The 20,924-nt window shown below is 43.0% G+C and overlaps 1 protein-coding gene across 2 annotated transcripts; it reads right to left on the reverse strand.

Moving 5' to 3' along the window:
• Positions 1-311: 311 nt before the first annotated feature.
• LOC311124441 (cyclic AMP receptor-like protein A) lies at positions 312-20,143 on the reverse strand. 2 transcript variants are annotated; one of them, XM_084198589.1, is made up of 8 exons: positions 20,129-20,143; positions 12,418-12,470; positions 9,514-9,568; positions 7,225-7,281; positions 7,056-7,116; positions 3,033-3,120; positions 903-992; positions 312-365 (listed from the first exon to the last, which is right to left on the reverse strand). In XM_084198589.1, the coding sequence occupies exons 1-8, from the start codon at positions 20,129-20,131 to the stop codon at positions 323-325; spliced, it is 450 nt and encodes a 149-aa protein (XP_084054715.1). In that variant the 5' UTR covers positions 20,132-20,143; the 3' UTR covers positions 312-322. The 2 variants fall into 2 exon arrangements, with proteins under 2 accessions (XP_084054715.1, XP_084054714.1); XM_084198588.1 differs by lacking the exon at positions 20,129-20,143 and adding an exon at positions 19,993-20,115.
• Positions 20,144-20,924: the final 781 nt, after the last annotated feature.

Genomic DNA, 20,924 nt, shown 5'->3' on the forward strand with positions numbered 1-20,924 from the left:
AGCACGATTGCCTGGCTTGATAAGTGAATGTCTGGCTACGCTAAGTGATTGGCAGGTCATATCCAGGCTTGGCGAGACGTAATCCTTCATAACATTCTGAAGAAACACAGACATGTACAGGAAGGAACACACACACACACACACACACACACACACACACACACACACAGGAAAAACCTCTGGCCTCCCAACATGCAACCCCTTCCCCTCTCTCTGTAGGGACCACCCCCCTCCTCTCTCCCTCCCTCCTTCCCTCCAGTCTTCCCTCTATGCCTCACTCCCCCTGTTGAAGCCCAGGATTTGATGGCTGAGGGGTTTTCACTTACATCCCAAATCTCCAAGCTACGTGGTCGTCTGTGATCCAGCTGGAAAGAGAAAGAGAGAGCGAGAGAGAGGAGAGAGAGGGAGGGGCAGAAAGAGAGTGAGAGTGATTACAAAGGGAGAGAGAGAGGAAGAGAGGAAAAAACAGAATTCTGTGACTGTGGTGGGGAAAGGAGCACAGCTGTTGCTATGAATAATCTCAGACTAGAAAGAGAATGGAGCTCTGAGACTAAGGTTCTGTCCCTTATCTTCTTTCCTTACCTCTGTTCCTTCAAGACAATCAATCTAACAATAATGGATAAGTGAAATCAAAGGCTAGTTGAGACATTTTGCTTAAACCCATCCAGTTTCATACTGAATCTCAGGTCAAACAGGAAGAGATGACTATAGATTAAATTTTGAGGAGTACGTAGAACAAAACCCAAGGCAAAGGAAAGGACATAAAAAATATAAACAGAAATCTAAATTCGAAATGCTTTGTTAGCATGACAACAAATGTAAGTCGCTCTAGATAAGAGCGTCTGCTAAATGACGTAAATGTAATGTAAAAACAAATAGGCAAAACTGAGTGAGAAACTCACCACCAGGCTCCTGCTGGGCCGTAGTATCCACTGAACAGGGGCAGGGAGGCCATCACCAGAGGCACCCCCCAGGCCATCAGGTGGTACAGTCTGGGAGATAAGAAAGGGCAGTGATTACATACCAACGGGAAAGAACACAAATACACAGCCCAGGTGGTCTCGATGCTGTGCCACAAATTAAGGGATGGAAAGCTCTGTGGAGAGAGAGGATACAAGAGTTGCTGATCACACACACACACCTTTCTTCTTATTCTCCCTCATTCTTTACCATGCGCTTCACTGAACACTGATGAAGACAGACAATCGTGTGTCGGGACAGGAGAGGAAACCACCTGTCTCCCAGGCATGGTCACACGGTCTGCTGGTGGTGGTCAGGTGGTAACGACTCAGTGAGCCTCCCTGGCAGATTGCGGTCCAGACACAGTGGCTGAAGTAGTGAGTGTTGTCGATACTTTATGGACCGTACAGTTTCACGCTCGATATGTCGTCAGGACTACTATGACACGGTCAATAAGCGGTCAGTCCTACTGCGACACTCGATACACGGTCAATACTGCTCTGGTCCACTGAATGTGACAGCTCTCATTCAAGTTATATGGGTGTCTGAAATCCCAGGGAATAGGTGATCTCTCTCTCTCTCTCTACATTTCTATCTCGCTCCTTTTCTCTCTCTCTGTCTCTCTTCTATTTGATTTTACAGCCCTCAATCAACTCTTCTCCACTCTCTTTAGATGAAAAGTGAAAGAGAGAGAGAGAGAGAGAGAGAGAGAGAGAGAGAGAGAGAGAGAGAGAGAAGAGAGAGAGAGAGAGAGTGCATGAGTGAGAGAAAGACAGGAAGGAAGATAAAGAGAGAGCGATCGAAGGGAGGAAGGGAGGGAGAGAATGATAGGTTGTAGAGGAAGCTTAACAGAGACAGATTGGTGGGTGGTCACTGGGCTGTAGAGGGAGAGAAAGAACGAAAGAAAGAGAAAGAGAGAGAGAGGTATAGGGAAAGAGAGAAAGAAGGAGAAATAGTTAAAGGGAGAGAATGGATATATACAGTAGATCTAGAGAGAGAGAAAGAGCGATGAAAGGAGTGAGATGGTGGGAGGAGAGGACACTAATAGTGAAATCGGTGCTGCCACTCAACACAGTATCTGGATGGGGGAGGGGGGTCTGGCAAAGGAAATCGATTCACACACACACACACACTAGCAGTGCTCGAAGAGGGAGGTGACTAGGTCCGTAGCAAACATGGACTTAATGAGGCACAGCAGGACTGGTACGTTCTGGCTAACACACACACATGCACACACACACACTTACTTAACATCACATTCTCTCTCTCGCTCACATATTCTCTGGAGGATCAATCTCTCTTTTCAACTCTCTCCGTTTCCCTGCCTCTCTTTTGTCTCATTCGGTGTCTATCTCTCTCTCTCTCTCTGTCCTCTATTTTTAGTGCCCCCTTGTTTAAGCCATCTCTCCCACTACTACAACGAGCATCATCTTTCATCCTTCCATCTATTTATTTTCTATTTTCCTTTCTCGGTCTCTACTACACGCACAAATGCGCGAGTGCACACACACATACAAATTAGGGGTATGGTGGTTGTCCGGATGTTAAAGTGAGGGGTGAGTGATTTCACTGCTCCTAAATCCAGCCATAAAGCTGTCTCATCACTCAGACACACACACACTCATACTGAGCGGACACGCACACAGATTAAACTGTCCCCTCTGAGTTATACCATCATTATATGACCAGGGTTACAGTTGATCAATATGAGAAACACCTCCCTGCTTTACTAACACCCCCCCCACACACACACACACACACAAACACAAACTGCAAACAGACACACACACACGAGCATACACACAGACAACCACCCACATATGTATTTTGGATGCACTCAACCTCAAGGGAGTATGAGTAACAGAAACAAGAAAGAGAAAAACACATTAATATGCACACACACACACACATGCATCACCTAGAGCGTAGAGGAGACACTACTCCCCCCCCCCCCCCACTAACACACACACACACGTCAACAAACTTTTTCACATGGATGTTGGTTGTCCGACTCTCTTGCACACACACACACTGTCTGTCTTTAGGATGGGGGATGTTGGTGGTGCACTCACAACTCGTAGTGGCTGGTGCTCATCTCTTTGACCAGGTTAAGGTAGAGGTTCACTGTGATCAGGCACACCCAGGCCAAGGCACTCCAGTCTGGAGGGAGGAATGGAGAGAGGGAAGAAGAAACAAGGTCATATTGCATCATCTATAACACAGAGGGGGGGTGTGTGTCTGTGCTGGTAAAGAGATTATGATGAATTATGGAGAGAGAGAGAGAGAGAGAGAGAGAGAGAGAGAGAGAGAGAGAGAGAGAGAGAGAGAGAGAGAGAGAGAGAGAGAGAGAGAGAGAGAGAGAGAGAGAGAGAGAGGAAAGAAAGGGATAGAGACAGAGAGAGGGGAGAAGAAAGAGAGAAGAGATATAATGATGAACAAAAGCCTCTCTTTCCCTAAATGTTTCTCTCGTCCACTCGTCCTCCCTCTCTCTGACATTGAGATAAGAACACTGTAGCATCTGTATGTGTGTGTATGTGTGTGTGATTATAGAGTTTGACAGGACAGGCTGGGCCAACTGTCAGATTGATGGATTCCCAGTTTCAGTCCCCCACACACACTTGGATTATTGTAATTTTGTCTAAATGTGTGTTGAGTGTTTGTGTGTGTGTTCAGTGTTGAGTGATGGTGTGCAGAAGCTTCTGTTTTGTCATTTATCCCCACTTATGATGACAGACAAACAGACAGACACTCCAGTTGTGGCAGCATATACAGTACACCTTACATAAGCACACACACCTTTGCAATACAATACTGTGTCTGTGTGTCATTGAGGATGAACTTCCTTTGCCCCCTCATTAATCTCTCTCCCCATTGTGTCATTCTCTCGCTATAGGAATAGAGGGCATTAATACCTGCTGCTGCTGCTGAGGACTCAGAGGAAGAAAAGAGAGAGGGGGCACACACACACTGTATCTCTCTCAGGGGGACTTCTGTAGTTTAGTGTCCTCTGGCCCTTTTCACTCTTTTCTCGGTCTTCTCTTCTCCATCCTCGCCCACTGACTGTTGGCATAGCTCACTTCACGTTTACTTCACTCTCTTTTGCACTCTCCCCATCTCCTCCACTTCTCTCCCTCTCTATCACTGACCTCCATCCTCCTCCCCCTACCTTCCTATCCCTTCATGATAAACAGAACTGACATACAGCCACTGACCCCACCGCTGTAGTTCACTGCCCTTCTCCCAGTCAGCCCTGTAGGCTGTGTGTGTGTGCATGTGTTTACGTGTGTGTGTGTGTGTGTGCGTGTGTGTGTGTGTGTGTGTGTGCGCGTGTGTGTATGCGTGCCCCAGCCCCGCAGGCTCTGTAGCTGAAGCTGAAAAGCCAGAGAGGAGCAGTGTTGAGTGCACTGAACAGTCTGCTGTGTTTCAGGGGTAAAACCTGAGTTACATAAGTCCTGAGGTACAGAGCAGGGGGAGGTTAAGCCTAAATCAGGAGACGGGTTTCAGTAACTTAGAAGGTCATCGGAAAGACATATAGATCTTACTTCACATATTCAGTTAGTTTAAAAAGGACCTTACAAGGTCAGGAGAACGTTAGATGTTCATCAGTGGCCAGTTGCACCAGTTGGTCGTAAGTGGGTCGTAACTCTATGTCCGACATAAAATGCGCTCAACGCCAGATCTGAAATGTATACCTGTTGCACCACCTGGGCGTAAGCCCTTCTATAGCTACGTAGTAGAGGGCAGGCGTAGGGTTGAGAGCAGGAGTAAGGTTTTAAACTGCAGAGAGCAGGTGCAGGGTTTTAAATTGGGACTATTTTCATCATGATATGCACAGAAAATAATAGCAATCTATATTTCCAAAAGGATGTGAGTTTCGTGTTCATATTTCACAACCTCCGCAGGCTTTTTGCGTTGCCTATGTGCGAGTCAATAGCAAAATAACACACTTGATTTATGCTACATTCTATCATGTTATACAACGGGTGGGTCTAATGCTGAATGCTGATTGGTTAAAACCGCAATCCAGCCGGTGTCTATTCCACAAGTTACCACTCTCTTCCATCTGACTGCGCAATCCACTGTCTCATCAGCCCAGCCAGGCAATTTATAAAGTTGATGTTCACTATAAAAAGCATCTGGACATTATCTCACATTCTTTTAGACTAACATTTTGTTTTCAACAGCGGAGATTTGCATAAACCTTGCTGTCTGTCTCTCTGACATTTGCAACATTGTTTCAATATTCAAATTCGATCTCCAGCTGTCCCATAGTAATGAACGTGTCGGGAGTCGGGATGAGACAGACAGGCAATCATTTTTATGGATATATACAAAGAACTATCAATAAAAACAGGTTATTCTGGCTGCACTGTTTGATGTGACTGTAAGTTAGTCGTAGTTGGCTAGCTAGCAAGCAAGGGATAAGAACGTTGCCAGCCAGCATTTAGAACGAACGACATGGTCGGGTCCATAGATACAGAACAAAAAAACGGAATAACTGGGTCGCGTCTCTGGCAACCGAACCGATAGAACGAACGACCAGCCGGCTTGGGTAGCAACCCTAGATTTGTGTCGGGACTTTATCTTGTGGAAGGATGAAATAGTATGAATAAATTCATCAAAATAACATTTTTAATGTAAATATGTCAATCATTATTTAAATATGTTGGTAACCAGTTGTATAAAAGTGATAATGCCCTCGAAGCCGGTGTTCAGAGGATATATTGGCACGGTTTGCCGACCCTCGACTTCGTCTCAGGCTTAACAACACCCATGCCAATATATCCTCCAAACACCGGCTTCGAGGGCATTATATTATCACTTAACTAAATGTGTCTGATCAGTGATAGATTAGCAAACGAATAGACCAGCTACCACCACTACTTATTTGCCCAGCCAGAGATCAAATAACCAAATATACAGACAGAGATTCAGTGAAACAAAATCACATTGATTGATTATCAGAGAAGTCTAGGGCTTTTGGTTGGGATATAGGCTAGGCTACTATGCGAGTGAAAAGCAAAATAATCCACTTGTTATACTAGGCTACATAACATGTTCTGATCAGCGCTAATAGATGAGCAAACAAGGTAGACTAAAGATTATCATCATGAACACTCACCTCAATATAGCTAACATTTTCCCAGCCTAATTGTAACCAAATATCCAAACGGAGATTCAGTGAAAACAAAAATCTGACATTGATTTATCAAGACGAGTCGCCACGCTTGTCTCAAAGCAGCGCGGTGCTGAAATTATAGTTGACCAGACACGTCTATTGCTTTAAATGATTTAAAACAGTTGGATGACTTTGGGAGTTTCAGTAAAGCAACAATTTGATACATGCCTTTAATGACATTAGCCTACTTTAGTCAGTGATATTTCCACAGTAATTATTTATTGAGCCATCCAGTTGTGGTGAAGAAAATGTGCATGCATAGCGGTGGGCTTTGCGAAGTGATGGGCGATAGTGACATGCCTCCCAAAGTTTAGAACTGCCATGAGGATGGTAATAATATGCCATTTAGCTGACGCTTTTATCCAAAGCGACTTACAGTCATGTGTGCATAAATTTTTACGTATGGGTGGTCCCGGGGATCGAACCCACAACCCTGGCGTTACAAGCTCCATGCTCTACCAATTGAGCTACAGAGGACCACAAGCCTACTAACGGGCACTGCCTAGCAGGCATCATTTTGAAGCATCAAATCTCATGAACATTCATTGCTTATGCCGGACATAGCTAAGACTAGTCTTATTTTTGATTGGTGACAGCAGGTGTAAATTCTGATCACGAAGTCGGACGTGGCTACGCCCGACCTAGCATTTAAGACCAACTTTTTTGCACCCACTTGGTGAAACCAGCCCCAGTATCTTAGGTCATCAGTAAGTTAGATGTGATTAGTAATTTAGGACTAGGTTGAGAGAAAGTCAGAAATAGATTGTAAAGAAAGCTTGGGTAAGAAGCAGTATATTAGGAGGTCAGTCAAAGTAAAGAGTCAGTAGGTGATGTGAGCTTTAGGGAAGGTGTTTGTAAGGGATATGTAGGGAACAGGTGAGGGGTAGTGTATGTGAGGGGTGACGGGAAATCTTACCAAAATAAGTGAGCCACCAGGCCTGGAAGTTACACAGACTCCCCTCTGGATGGGTATCACCCTGAGGAAGGAGAGAGAGGGAAGAGGTCACTCTGTAGCTCTAGTGTGTATGTGCTTATGGGAACATGTGTGTGTGTGTGTGTGTGTGTGTGTGGTGACAGTCACTCACCATGACATACGCTACACTATCAAAGAAGGCCGCTACTGTCAGACTGCAAATCATCTTCTGTGGAGAGACAGAGAGTGATGGAGAGATAGTAGAGAGAGAGATAAATGGAGAGGGAGGGAGGGAGAGAGAGAAAGATAACAGTGTGAGAGAGGCCAGATGGTCCACTTATCCTGTGGTCTGGGGTTGACTTGGGGATCGATCCCCAGGTCCAGCCCTACCCACGCTAATCTCATTTCTCACAATAGGGCTGAGAGCCCCTCTTCACCTCACACACAGATGCACGCACACACACACACACACACACACGCTGCACAGACACAAACACATACATTTACACAAATATTTACACACACACCAGGGTTTCTGTTAGGTCAATGTGGCACCTGGCATTTGACCGGCAACAATTTAATTTACCGGACATTTGAGAAATCTGCCGGACCCATATGCATGAGGAGTGTAACCTAATTAGGGCGTCCACCCATGGTGCTCAGAATGACAGAAATCACATTTAGATTATGGCAATTAATAGTAACAGAAATAGCCTTTTCCAAACAGACTCTGGGACAGTTGTGGGACGACAGATCCCAAATTCATACAACCAGTAGTTCTAGGCTACATAAAAAAATGACATAAAAAACCAATGAGTCTGATGCAACAGATCAGAACGTTTTGCTTAAAATGTTGATAAACTATTATTTCTTCACATTATAAGCGATGCGCACACGGCAGTAGTCTACGTGAGAATGTTCGTTCCATAATGCAATTACCTGGAAAACACAAAAGGGCACTGCACATGCGAGCGGTTTCATGCGACAGAGATGAAAACATCCGTTAGAAATTTAGAAAGAGAGGAGATCTAATAGGCTACTTTAAAGCAAGTTAAGACATGCCTCATAATATGTATTAAAACGTTCAGGTTTCAAACAATTAAGTATATGTTTTCAAAATGCATAGCCTATTGCCTCCAGCTCACTGCAACATGGTGTGTGACGCGCTGATGAAGCCTGCCTTCCGTTGTCATTTGAGATGCTGCTGCAGCAGCAGTTCTCTCGCTGTCTGACAGATTTTCAGCTCAAAGGCTCTGTATCTGTATGTTGTATGCGTGTGATAAATAAGATACATAACGAATATACTATAGCCTACACACGCGCTAATTTAATTCCAATAAATAATGCAAATGAATCTATAGACCGATAAGCATGACCAGTAAAATGTATTTACATCGACTGGTATTTCCATAAATGAATAGGCTAAAAAGCATTATTTCGCAATGGGATTTTTTTCTACTTCTCCTGGACAAGTTGCCGCTGCAAATTTTATTTATCTGCTTTTCTAGTTTTTTTATAGGCCAAAAGCTGGCTATTACTGGCTAACGGAAACCCTGACACATACACACATAGCTCAGAGCCTCTCACACAGTCCGACCTTTTCCTTTAATAAACTCTGAGAGACTTGACAAAATGACAAAGTGTAAAAACAACTTTCTGTTCTGATGTGCGAGAGACAGAGAGCGAGAGAAAAAGAGAGAGAGGTCGTGGGGGTAGAGGGGTGAGGTACAGTTCCAGAGGTAATAGGATCCGCCAGTGTCGTAGACTAAGCTGTCATTTACTCCAGATTAGGAGGATAACAGAACAGAATGCAGCTAAACTTGCTCCACAGTCATCACAAACATTAATACACACACATATGCACGCACGCGCACAAATACACACACACTCACAAAACATGCATACATACATACAAACCACATTATCTCTTGAAATTGAAAGAGAGCAAGGTAATGTTAGTTTAAACATAGCCTAAATGTGGCCTTAAGGCATCTACACATCTATTAAACTACAGCCACCTAAATATCGATGATGCATTGGGTTGTTTTTTCATAACTCAGACCAACTGTCCGTGGCCCATTCTACATGTTGAATTGGGACCAACTATACACAACTATGTCCAGCGGCAAACAACTGAGACTACACACAGGACAGATTCTTAGAACGACCTTCCATATACAGTTGGGTTGGCTGTAGTTGGATAGATGTGTACAGTAGAAGCCTTAAAACTATTAGGTGCAGATTCACCAGTGGAGAAAGACTTTTCACTTTAATTGGAGAGGGAAAAACACAATCCTGCAATCATTATCAGATACAGACCATGAGTCAATTAGAGCAATAATTGATACATTTGTACATTTCAATTACGCTGTGATTTGTCATGAGCAGCGTAACAGACTTGCTATGGTACAGAGGTAAGGATTCAGATGCACTTCAAAACACACAGACACACATAAATTACCTGGGCCAAGGAGTGATACCGGCGCAGTAGCCAGATTACAAACAGCATGAAAAAGCTGAGGAGAGAGTAAAGAGACAATTGTTCATATGACACAATCCTGCTTAGCTCTGCATTCCCTGCATTCTTTCAATACATAGCTTTGGCTTACCTTCCTATATAACTCAGTAAGGCTAGGTATAGCTTTACCTATGATATCTATTGATATGAAAGAGCAGTGCACTTCCCGTTGATCTACATCAATGATGTATACTGAACAAAAATATAAATGCAACATGTAAAGTATTGGTCCCATGTTTCATGAACTTAAATAAAAGATCCCAGAAATTTTCCATATGCACAAAAAGCTTATTTCTGTTAGTGAGTATTCCTAATTTTTCAAGATAATCCAGCCTCCTGACAGGTGTGGCATATCAAGAAGCTGATTAAACAGCATGATTACACAGGTGCACCTTGTGCTGGGGACAATAAAAGGCCACTCTAAAATGTGCAGTTTTGTCACACAACACAATGCCACAGATGTTTTAAGTTTTGAGGGAGCATGCAATTGGCATGCTGACTGCAGGAATGTCCACCAGAGCTGTTGCTAGAGAATGTAATGTTAATTTCTCAACCATAAGCCCCCTCCAACATCATTTTAGAGAATTTGGCAGTACGTCCAACCGGCCTCACAACCGCAGACCATGTCTAACCACGCCAGCCCAGGACCTCCACATCTGGCTTCTTCACCTACGGGATCGCCTTAGACCAGCCACCGGACAGCTGATAAAACTGTGGGTTTGCACAACCGAAGAATTTCTGCACAAACTGTCAGAAACCGTCTCAGGGAAGCTCATCTGCGTGCTCATCGTCCTCACCAGGGTCTTGACCTGACTGCAGTTCTGCATCGTACCCAACATCAGTGGGCAGATGCTCACCTTCGATGGCCAATGGTACGCTGGAGAAGTGTGCTCTTCACGGATGAATCCCGGTTTCAACTGTACCGGTCAGATGGCAGACAGTGTGTATAGCGTTTTGTGGGCGAGCAGTTTGCTGATGTCAACGTTGTGAACAGAGTGCCCCATGGTGGCGGTGGGTTTATGGTATGGGCAGGCATAAGCTACGGACAACGAACACAATTGCATTTTATCGATGATAATTTGAATGCACAGAGATACCGTGACGAGATCCTGAGGCCCATTGTCGTGTCATTTATCCGCCGCCATCACCTCATGTTTCAGCATGATAATGCACAGCCCCATGTCGCAAGGATCTGTACACATTTCCTGAAAGCTGAAAACATCCCAGTTCTTCCATGGCCTGCATACTCAGACATGTCACCCACTGAGCACGTTTGGGATGCTCTGGATCTACGCGTACCACAGCGTGTTCCAGTTCCCGCAACTTCGCACAGCCATTGAAGAGGAGTGGGACAACATTCGACAGGCCACAATCAATCATCAGCCTGATCAACTCTATGCGAAGGAGATGTGTTGCGCTGCATGAAGCAAATGGTGGTCACACCAGATACTGACTGGTTTTCTGATCCATGCACCTACCTTTTTTTAAACGTATCTGTGACCAATAGATGCATATCTGTATTCCCAGTCATGTGAAATCCATAGATTAGGGCCTAATTTATTTATTTCAATTGACTGATATCCTTATATGAACTGTAACTATATTTTTGTTCAGTGTATATAAACTCTGGATGACTGACAGGGGGCACTGTATTAAAGCCACAGCGCAGCCATATTGGAAACTATAGAAATGTATTTATTAATGGCTACATTTGTTTTTGCCACATTTATTATATTACAGACATCTTAATGCGTACTTTTAAATTATATTATCTGGTAAACTTTCAAATAAAAAAATTAAAACATATAAAAACATTTTCCTTAAAGTACTTTTTTTTGACAGTACTAATGTTACTGTCCCCACTACAAAAAAATTAAATAACTAAATACATGTAATTTTGTCCTTGAAACCTTGAAATAATGTAAAATCCCATTAATTCCTATGGAGGACTGCTCCTACTGGGGAGTGACAATATGACGACCGGTGTCTTCAAAGCCTCTCAATGGCCAATACATAGCATCCGCAATCCAAGGTTTATACATATCATTGATCTACATGGATTATTATCCAATGCAATAATCCGCTACCCTTGACCCCTGATCCTAACCCAGCCACCAACAACTAAAGATTCCACTCTTCCCTGCTTCATCACATCATCAGTGAATAGCGGAATTAAGGCCAGCCAAATCCTTTAACACAGGCTTCTTTAATCCTGGTCCTGAAAAACCACAGATTATTTTGCTTTAACCCAGCACTAGCACACCTAATTCCACTAATCAAAGGCTTGAAGATATGACATTGATTTAATTGAATCATGTGTGTTTTTTCATGTGTGTTTTTTTTTACACACAAAATAATTTGGGCAACAGGGATCTTGATCCAGGAGGGTTTGAATGTCTCTGCTGTAAGCAAGAAGCTTGATCTTGACATCTAGCCACTTAGCTAGCAAGTTATCAAACCAAATGCATAGCTGGAGCCCTGAGCTGGATATAATTTATTTGACACCTCTTAGATGTGTTATAGTTAGACTTAACTTATAGTTAGTTATAAGCAGTGGCGTAGCACTCACCCCCGCGAGGCGGGAGTGCCCACAACCCCCCCGGTACTGAAAATATACCATCAAAATACCCCGGTATACAGTATAAACGGTATATCGCCCAAGCCTAGTGAGTACTGGGATGGAACTGAGGCCTACAAACAATGTAGGTCCCCTTGGATTGAAGAACGCTACTTTGAAACAAAGCCAAGAGATGCCAATCGGTTTATTATCTTAATTAAATCTCCTCATAAGAATAGCTATTTGATTAATTGGGTAATGAAGTAAAAGGTGGTTGAACTAATACTCACCATCCTATCAGTGAGAAGGTGCCTGTGGCTCGCTTCACTGTGAGAATCACCACCTGTGAAGGGGAACACAACATTTGGTAAGGCTTCATTTTACAGGCGGCTTTATTTTATGATTCTGTTTCAGGTGGTTTAACACATGTGAATTTGGTCGGGATGCCCAAAAAGTTACATTTTGCAGCTTTAAGCTACAAATTATTTTAAATTTTACTCATTTAGCAGACGCTCTTATCCAGAGCGACTTACAGTTAGTTAGTTATATATATATATATAAAAATAAAAAAATCATACTCCCGTGGGAAACGAACCCACAACCCTGCCGTTGCAAACGCCATGCTCTACCAACTGAGCTACATCCCTGCCAGTCATCCCCTCCCCTGCCCTGGACGACGCTGGTCCAATTGTGCGCCGCCCCATGGGTCTCCCGGTCGCGACCGGCTATGACAGAGCCTGGATTTGAACCAGGATCTCTAGTGGCACAGCTAGCACTGCGATGCAGTGCCTTAGACCACTGCGCCACTCAGGAGTCTATTTTGACAGCTGTAATTAACTGTCCATTGATCAGCACAGCAATTGATAAAACAGGACCATGTTTGAAACACAAGTGGTTCTGAGCTTATGTCAATATTACACAGGTAAGCTAACAGTTACAGAAATCAGGAATGCAGGCAGGCTCTATCTATCTCAGCTACCGTGTCCAACAGCTACTGTGTCTTGTTGTTATTTTGGGCACCTACTGACCAAAAAACTATGTTATTATGATTATTATTTTTCAATGACATGTATTGCTAAAATAAAGGTTTAAGGAAATACAGGCAGGCATCACATTACTACAAGACAAAACAGCTCACTCAATCAAGGATGATGGACTTGTAAGTATAAAAGCAAAGCTTGCTTTCATTTAATTAAAAAAAGCATGAAAAGGTAGCGTAATGGGATAATGTCTTACTGTGGTGTGTGAAGATTCCAATAATTTACCTTGTATGCGGTACAAATCACATTATTGTGGAAGCATCTCTTCTAAGGGTATGAATTAGGTTGTTTGAGAAGGTTTTGAATCCTAAGCAACCTGCCTACACATAGTTTGAAGTACAATACCAACATAGCTACCGCTTTCGGCTTCAGACAAATGCCTACTTCTCACTAAAAACGTAATATTTTGTTTTTAATAGCAATTAATAGGTAGGCTAACAAAAAATGTACCATGTGAGTAAATACCACGTTTAAGTGATAATGCCAGAGAAGCAGGTGTTTGGAGGATATATTGGCACGGGTGTTGTTAGGCCCGAGACTAAGTCGAGGGCTGGCAAACCGTGCCAATATATCCTCCAAACACCGGCTTCGAGGGCATAATCACTTTTATACAACGGGTTAACAACATATTCAAATAATGATTGACATACACTACCGGTCAAAAGTTTTAGAACACCTACTCATTCAAGGGTTTTTCAATTTTTTTCCTATTTTCAACATTGTAGAATAATAGTGAATAATTCAAAACTATGAAATAATACATAAGGAATCATGTAGTAACCAAAAAAAAGTGTTAAACAAATCAAAATATATTTTATATTTGAGATTCTTCAAATAGCCACCCTTTGTATTGATGACAGCTTTGCACAGTCTTGGCAGTCAGAAGGAACAGACTAAATAGGCATTTTAAGTCATAGATTTAGCCGGTGGTAACTTGTGGAATAGACACAGGCTTGAATTCCGTTTTAACCAATCAGCATTCAGGATTAGACCCAAACATTGTATAATAAAAATAGTAGAATCTCAATTAAACTTAAAACAACATTTCAAGACATAGGCCTAAGGGCGCATTGACTTTAACCTATAGTAAACCACTGTAAATCACCTGGAGGTAGGCTAATCAAAATGACACTCCTGGTTTAGGGCCCTATAAAATGTGTTTCATTTTTTGCTTGATAATTTTTTCCCAAATTCCGTTTTTCCAGGTTTCCGTTTATCCACGTTTTTTCTGGTTTTCACTTTTTTAATAGAAGAAATTGATGTTCTTAGTCCACAACAATGCTTAAACCACATCAGGAGACCACTTTGAGGTCTAAGAATAATCTAAGAAATGTTTATTTCTGGGTGTAGTTACTCTTTAATTAAAGTGTGCACCAGCCAGAGACCGTTGTTTCGTTAGCAATGTTTCTGTAGCGCTCATGTGCTTGCAGAGTTTGCTAAACAAATGGCTACCGAATTGACGCAAATAATCATGAGGCATAGGCTACTTTGTAGTTAACATTTAACTGAGAAGGTTTTTGGGAAAGCATTTCCATCTCTACCAGAAGGTTATGATTAGCATCATTGCTAAGGGCTAAAGTGTAGACATACGCACACACCGCACGCGCACACACACAACAGAGAGATAAGGATCAACCTAGAGGAAACCTGTTTTACATTAGCATGTACCTGTCACTCTGTGGGAGCCCTTGTTTCAACGGCATGCATGGTTTTATAACCTAGGGCCTAGGTAGGACTATGTGCTTTGGCTTGCATCCAAACTATAAACATGCGAGAGCGAGAGAGAGAGAGAGAGAGAGAGAGAGAGAGAGAGAGAGAGAGAGAGAGAGAGAGAGAGAGAGAGAGAGAGAGAGAGAGAGAGAGAGAGAGAGAGAGAGAGAGAGAGAGAGAGAGACATGCACACATACAGAGAGGGGGACAAACAGAGAGAGAGAGCAAGACAGATACAAAGTGAGAGTTGAGAACGTGAAACATGTATAACAGCTAAATAGCACCCTCAAGCATCTTGAGGGGCCCTCCATTCGGGGCTGAGAGAATCATTGAACACACACGACAAAGATACACACCAACACACACGTCTGCACGGCAGTCAGCAGAACAGGGCTGCTGTGAGTGATCTTCCACAGTGACAGTGTTGCCCATGGGAGAGATAGGCACAGAGAGCTGGCAACCTGATTAATAATAAAGACCACGGCCCGGTTCACAAAAGCATCTTAAGGCTAAGTTCACTGTTAAATCCCAAAGCTGTTTCCAAAAACAATAATACTAAAGTTGCACTTAAAAACGCTTGTTATTTACTGACTGCCTCAGACCACCCGTAGAACAGCTAAGTTAGATGCTTTTTGCGTCACTTTATACACAGAAGATCTCCCCTAAACACAGAATCAAGAAGTTTATCTGTCTCTCTGTGACCGACAAGAACTCCAGAACGAAGTTGACAACAAATACAAAGTTACCAATATCTTTGCAATTGTTATAAACAGAGGATACAAATATGCTTCAAATGAAAATTGAGATGACTGCATTAAAAGACAAATACAGTATAGGCTACATGCCTATATACATGTACACTACATGACCAAAAGTATGTGGACACCGGCTCGTCGAACATTTCATTCCAAAATCATGGGCATTAATATGGAGTTGGTCCCCCCTTTGCTGCCATAACAGCCTCCACTCTTCTGGGAAGGCTGTCCACTAGATGTTGGAACATTGCTGCAGGTCCTTGCTTCCATTCAGCCACAAGAGTATTAGTAAGGTTGGGCACTGATGTTGGGTGATTAGGCTTGGCTCGCAATCGGCGATCTAATTCATCCAAAAGGTGTTCGATGGGATTGAGGTCAGGGCTCTGTGCAGGCCAGTCAAGTTCTTCCACACCGATCATGACAAACAATTTCTGTATGGACCTCGCTTTGTGCACAGTCATTGTCATGCTGAAACAGGAAAGGGCCTTCTGCAAACTGTTGCCACAAAGTTGGAAACACAGATTCGTCTAGAATGTCATTAGCTCCCTTCACTGGAACTAAGAGGCCTAGCCCGAACCAAAAAAAACCCAGCCCCAGACCATTATTCCTCCTCGACCAAACTTTACAGTTGGCACTATGCATTGGGCCAGGTAGCGTTCTCCTGGGATCCGCCAAACCCAGATATGTCTGTCGGACTGACAGATGGTGAAGCATAATTCATCACTTCCACTGCTCCAGAGTCCAATGGCGGCGAGCATTACACCACTCCAGCCGTCACTTGGCATTGCACATGGTGATCTTAGGCTTGTGTGCAGCTGCTCGGCCATGGAAACCCATTTCATGAAGCTCCTGACTAACAGTTCTTGTACTGACGATGCTTCCAGAGGCAGTTTGGAACTCGGTAGTGAGTGTTGCAACCGAGGACAGACGATTTTTATGCGCTACGCTCTTCAACACTCGGCGGTCCCGTTCTGTGAGCTTGTGTGGCCTACCACTTCGAGGCTGAGCCGTTGTTGCTCCTAGACGTTTCCACTTCACTATAACAGCACTTACAGTTGACCGGGGCAGGTATAGCAGGGCAGAAATGTGACTGACTTGTTGGAAAGGTGGCATCCTATGACGGTGCCACGTTCAAAGTCACTGAGCTCTTCAGTAAGGCCATTCTACAGCCAATGTTTGTCAATGGAGATTGCATGGCTGTGTGCTCGATTTTATACACCTGTCAGCAACTGGTGTGGCTGAAATAGCCGAATCCATTAATTTGAAGGGGTGTCCACATACTCTTGTATATATAGTGTACTCTGTCGTAGCCGGCCGCGACTGGGAGACCCATGGGGCGGCGCACAATTGGCCCAGCGTCGTACAGGGTAGGGGAGGGAATGGCCGGCAGGGATGTAGCTCAGTTGGTAGAGCATGGCTTTGCAACGCCAGGGTTGTGGGTTCGATTCCCACGGGGGGCCAGTATGAAAAAATAAATTTTAAAAATGTATGCACTCACTAACTGTAAGTCGCTCTGGATAAGAGCGTCTGCTAAATGACGTAAATATAAATGTACTTCAATCATATTGAAATAAATTACATGTTAATTAAATTGAGTTATATTTCGGTAATTGTAGGCTACCGTCTGAAAATGTTGCCTCAATATATTTCATGATGTGTAACAATATGTGCGCAATGATGTGCCAAATCTTGATTGAGTGCATTTTTATAGGTCATTATACGGCAATGCTTATAAGTATTAGGCACATTAGAATAAGCCGCCTCAATCTTTGCAGCCATAGGAGATAATCTCTCTCTAGAAGCTGATCTGTCGTCAGTATTGTGGAATAGTTTGAATGGTAAGGTAAGATTTTATTGGAGATAGCTGATCAGAGAGCAACGTTGTTTTTCTTTCGATCCTATCAGTATCGACATATGCCTCAACGACGTACTTAGCAAATGTTCTCTCTGTGTGGTGTTTTGGGAAATGCATGTTACATCTTTGGCCGTTGTAGGAACGATGCATCATTAAAAACACTCATAAACCTAAGTTCCATCACTATCTGGAAACTGGGCCGCTGGAATTCAATCACACCCACCATAGCAATGTTTACACCATGTCTTTGTTTACAAACTAGTAATCACACAACCACACTTCTTATCCTGAAAAACTTAAAGCATCTCCCAGGACTGTAGTTTTTTTCAGTTTCACATGATTTTGTTTGACTATAGGATAAAAACTAGGCCTACTGTAAAAACTACCACAAAATGGGATCAATTAATTTGCACACCAAATGGCCATATTTACATAATATGTTTGCATCAGTGCAACATTTGCATCAGGGTTGTGGTTGATTCTATTTTGATTCTGTAAATTCAGGAAGTGATTAGAAATTCTAATTCAATAATTGAAAAATCAAATGCCCTATATATGGGTTAGGCTAAGCCTATTAGGCCTACAGATCTAAATCTGTCACAGGCCTATTTGGCAACGGGGCATCTTTAACAAGGTTGGCTGATTAGGAAGACAGCTTCCGATGTTAATGTGAGTGATTGCACGTCTGCCAAACTGTGGTTCATGTGGGCTCTAGGCTGGACAACATTACTGCAGCATTCCTGTGAAAAAGTAGGCCACTGCACTGTCTTACTTACACCTGATGACAACTTGGAGCTGAGCGGTTCATGTGAGATGCTGTCTAGATACAGATAATAAGAACAAATCATAAAACATTGGATCAGATTGCAAAGCCATTACTGCAGCGTTCATGTGTAAATTAGGCAATTGCTTTTACTGTCTGTATACACCCAATGACAACTTTGAGCCAGGTGTTTTGCGTGAGATGCTGTTTCAACAGCCTACATACAGAGACAGCCATTAAGACACACACATACAATGTTGGATCTGAATGCAATGCTTTCCAGCACTGCCCATACACACACACACACTTGCAATTGCCCTGAGAATAGTGTGGTCCAGTGTGTGTGTGTGTGTGTGTGTGTATCATCAGTGCTCTGATGGTGAAGAAGGTGACCACTGCTGATGTTGTTCTCTACCATCAAAACACCATGATAAGAGACAGTGAGCACGGTTACATGCGCACACAATAACGTGATTATTGTGGATAGTCCAGTTAATACAATAGCTCGTTTAAAACGTTTACATGCTTTGCAAGAAGGATTTCCCTAATAATCCTGTTTACATGGACACATCTGAAATCAGGCTACTGATGGGACTTTTGATAAACGTGAAAAATATTTATGCATACTTTCAGTTTTTCCGAACTCACTTCACTCGCGGGTAAAAGGCGCTGCATGGTCAATCTGTCGTCTGCATTGGCCGTGCAGCATTTACGGTGATATGGCCTCTGCAGAAGTCAGGGCATTTATACTTCTTGCGCTTCGCGAAGTACCGCAGAACTGTTGTGAAGGAAGTTGTCAAGGAAGTGAGTTTGTGTTTATACAGGACCTCCCGCCAACCAATCATGTCAATGTGGAGCTTTACGGAGCCCTCCTCATTGTTACAAAAGTTGAGCTGCTATGGAGGTCATTTTGGCCTCTGTATGCTTCCAGAGGCTACGCAATTGCGTTACACCAGACTTATGGCACCTCCGACCACATTTTCGGATCAAGCATATATTGGCTTTAAGAGGGAAGTTTGTGCTACTCCGTGGCACATGCGCAGATCAAATACACCACTGGAATGGCGATTAAGATGTCCTAATAATTCGAAAGATTGCTCAGAAAACCAGGTGTTTTAATCGGCGTATACTTACTTCGATTATGACCTTACGCCAATTAAGATAAGCAGAGTAAGGTGTTTACATGACTAATGCCATACTCGGCCTTCTGCCATAATCAGTTTAATATCGAATTATTAGTGTGCATGTAAACGTACTCAGTAAGATAGCATCAAACATAAACACCCCCACAAATAGCATAGGGACGCTGAAACCAGTGAACACCAGCTATCACATATAAGTCAGCTATGATCATGTTATGATAAGGAATTATGGTCAATAGAAAAAACATAGCTTGCTACTCACTTGTCATTATTCAAGTCAGTCAGAGTAACTGACAACACCAAGGCCACACTTGGCCAGCATCCACAAGTTGTTAGCCAGCTTGCTATTAGCTAACCAACCAACTACCTACAGTATGTTACCCATTTTAATACCAGTCGGTCACTAACTAGCCAACCTTCTAGATAACTAAACAATGAGTTGCTTAAAGCTGTCAGCACCAGTCACGTTTATTATTGGTAAACACAGACGGTTAGAATAAACGATGAATCTGTCAACAAAAAAAGCAAGTTAGCTTGCTAGATAACTGGTTATCTACCCATGCCCATTGCATATTGTTGTTACTATACGAAACTACTTACACATCGATTGTCGTCAGAATCTGTATTAAAGAAAATACAGCGTCTACTGTTGTTATTTAATGGAATTATATTGTTACTATCCATTTCTTTTTACAATTTGCTAGCAATGTCTAGATGTTTTGACGTAGCTACACACCATGTGAAATTTGATGACATCAACTTCCTAGCTAGCTACAGTGCACGGCTAAGGACAAACAGAATGGACGCTGCAAACGCAAAGAGATCTTCTTCTTTGGTATTATGGTGTTCGCACATTTAGTTTGTGCATGCCGCCACCTACTGTGTTACATTTGGACATTTTGTGATACAAAAATTAAAAGGAAGGGGGAAAAAGAAAAAATTGCACCACCAACTAACCCTACACCTATATACCACAATTTCATAAAAAAATTAAAATCCCCACCCCATTCCGCTACTTTGACCCTGACTGATTATACACCAGGCCGACGGCCTGGGAGGACGGGACTAGTTCGTTCAACACACCTTGTAAACTCTTTTGAAATAAAACCTCGTACGCCCAAGTTCTTCTCTGCAGCTGCCACCACAACATCTATTTTCTGTGATTTATGTTCAATTTCTGCGGTACAGTTGACAGCCATGGCAATGAATGCTAAGAAGTCAACCTTACAGAAGCACAAATTCATTTCACTCTGTATTGGCCTCGACCTACTACTCACCCTTGACCCATCATCCTCTACCCTCTCCACTGCCTCAGCATATGACACCTTCTATTCTACTCTGACCCTGGCAACCTCAACCTGTCTCTCTCGCACCGGGCACTTCTGACCCCAGCAACATGGACACCCCCACAATTTACACAAGATTTTTCCACCAATACTACACATCCCTTTGTCCCATGCTCTCCTGCACACTTCTCACATCTAGGGATCTCCCTCCTACACACTTCTGCAACATGACCATAAACCTGGCAT

This window comes from Coregonus lavaretus (genome assembly GCF_964263955.1).
Source record: "Coregonus lavaretus genome assembly, contig: HAP1_SCAFFOLD_897, whole genome shotgun sequence".
Lineage (NCBI taxonomy): Eukaryota > Metazoa > Chordata > Actinopteri > Salmoniformes > Salmonidae > Coregonus > Coregonus lavaretus.

Excerpts from the sequence above, each read along its gene's own strand:
- LOC311124441 (XM_084198588.1), bottom strand. The coding sequence starts at position 20,076 with ATGGATAGTAACAATATAATTCCATTAAATAACAACAGTAGACGCTGT. Across the intron at positions 7,282-9,513 it reads GGTATCACTCCTTGGCCCAG|AAGATGATTTGCAGTCTGAC; the intron begins GTAATTTATGTG and ends GTCTCTCCACAG. Across the intron at positions 7,117-7,224 it reads ATAGTGTAGCGTATGTCATG|GGTGATACCCATCCAGAGGG; the intron begins GTGAGTGACTGT and ends CTCCTTCCTCAG.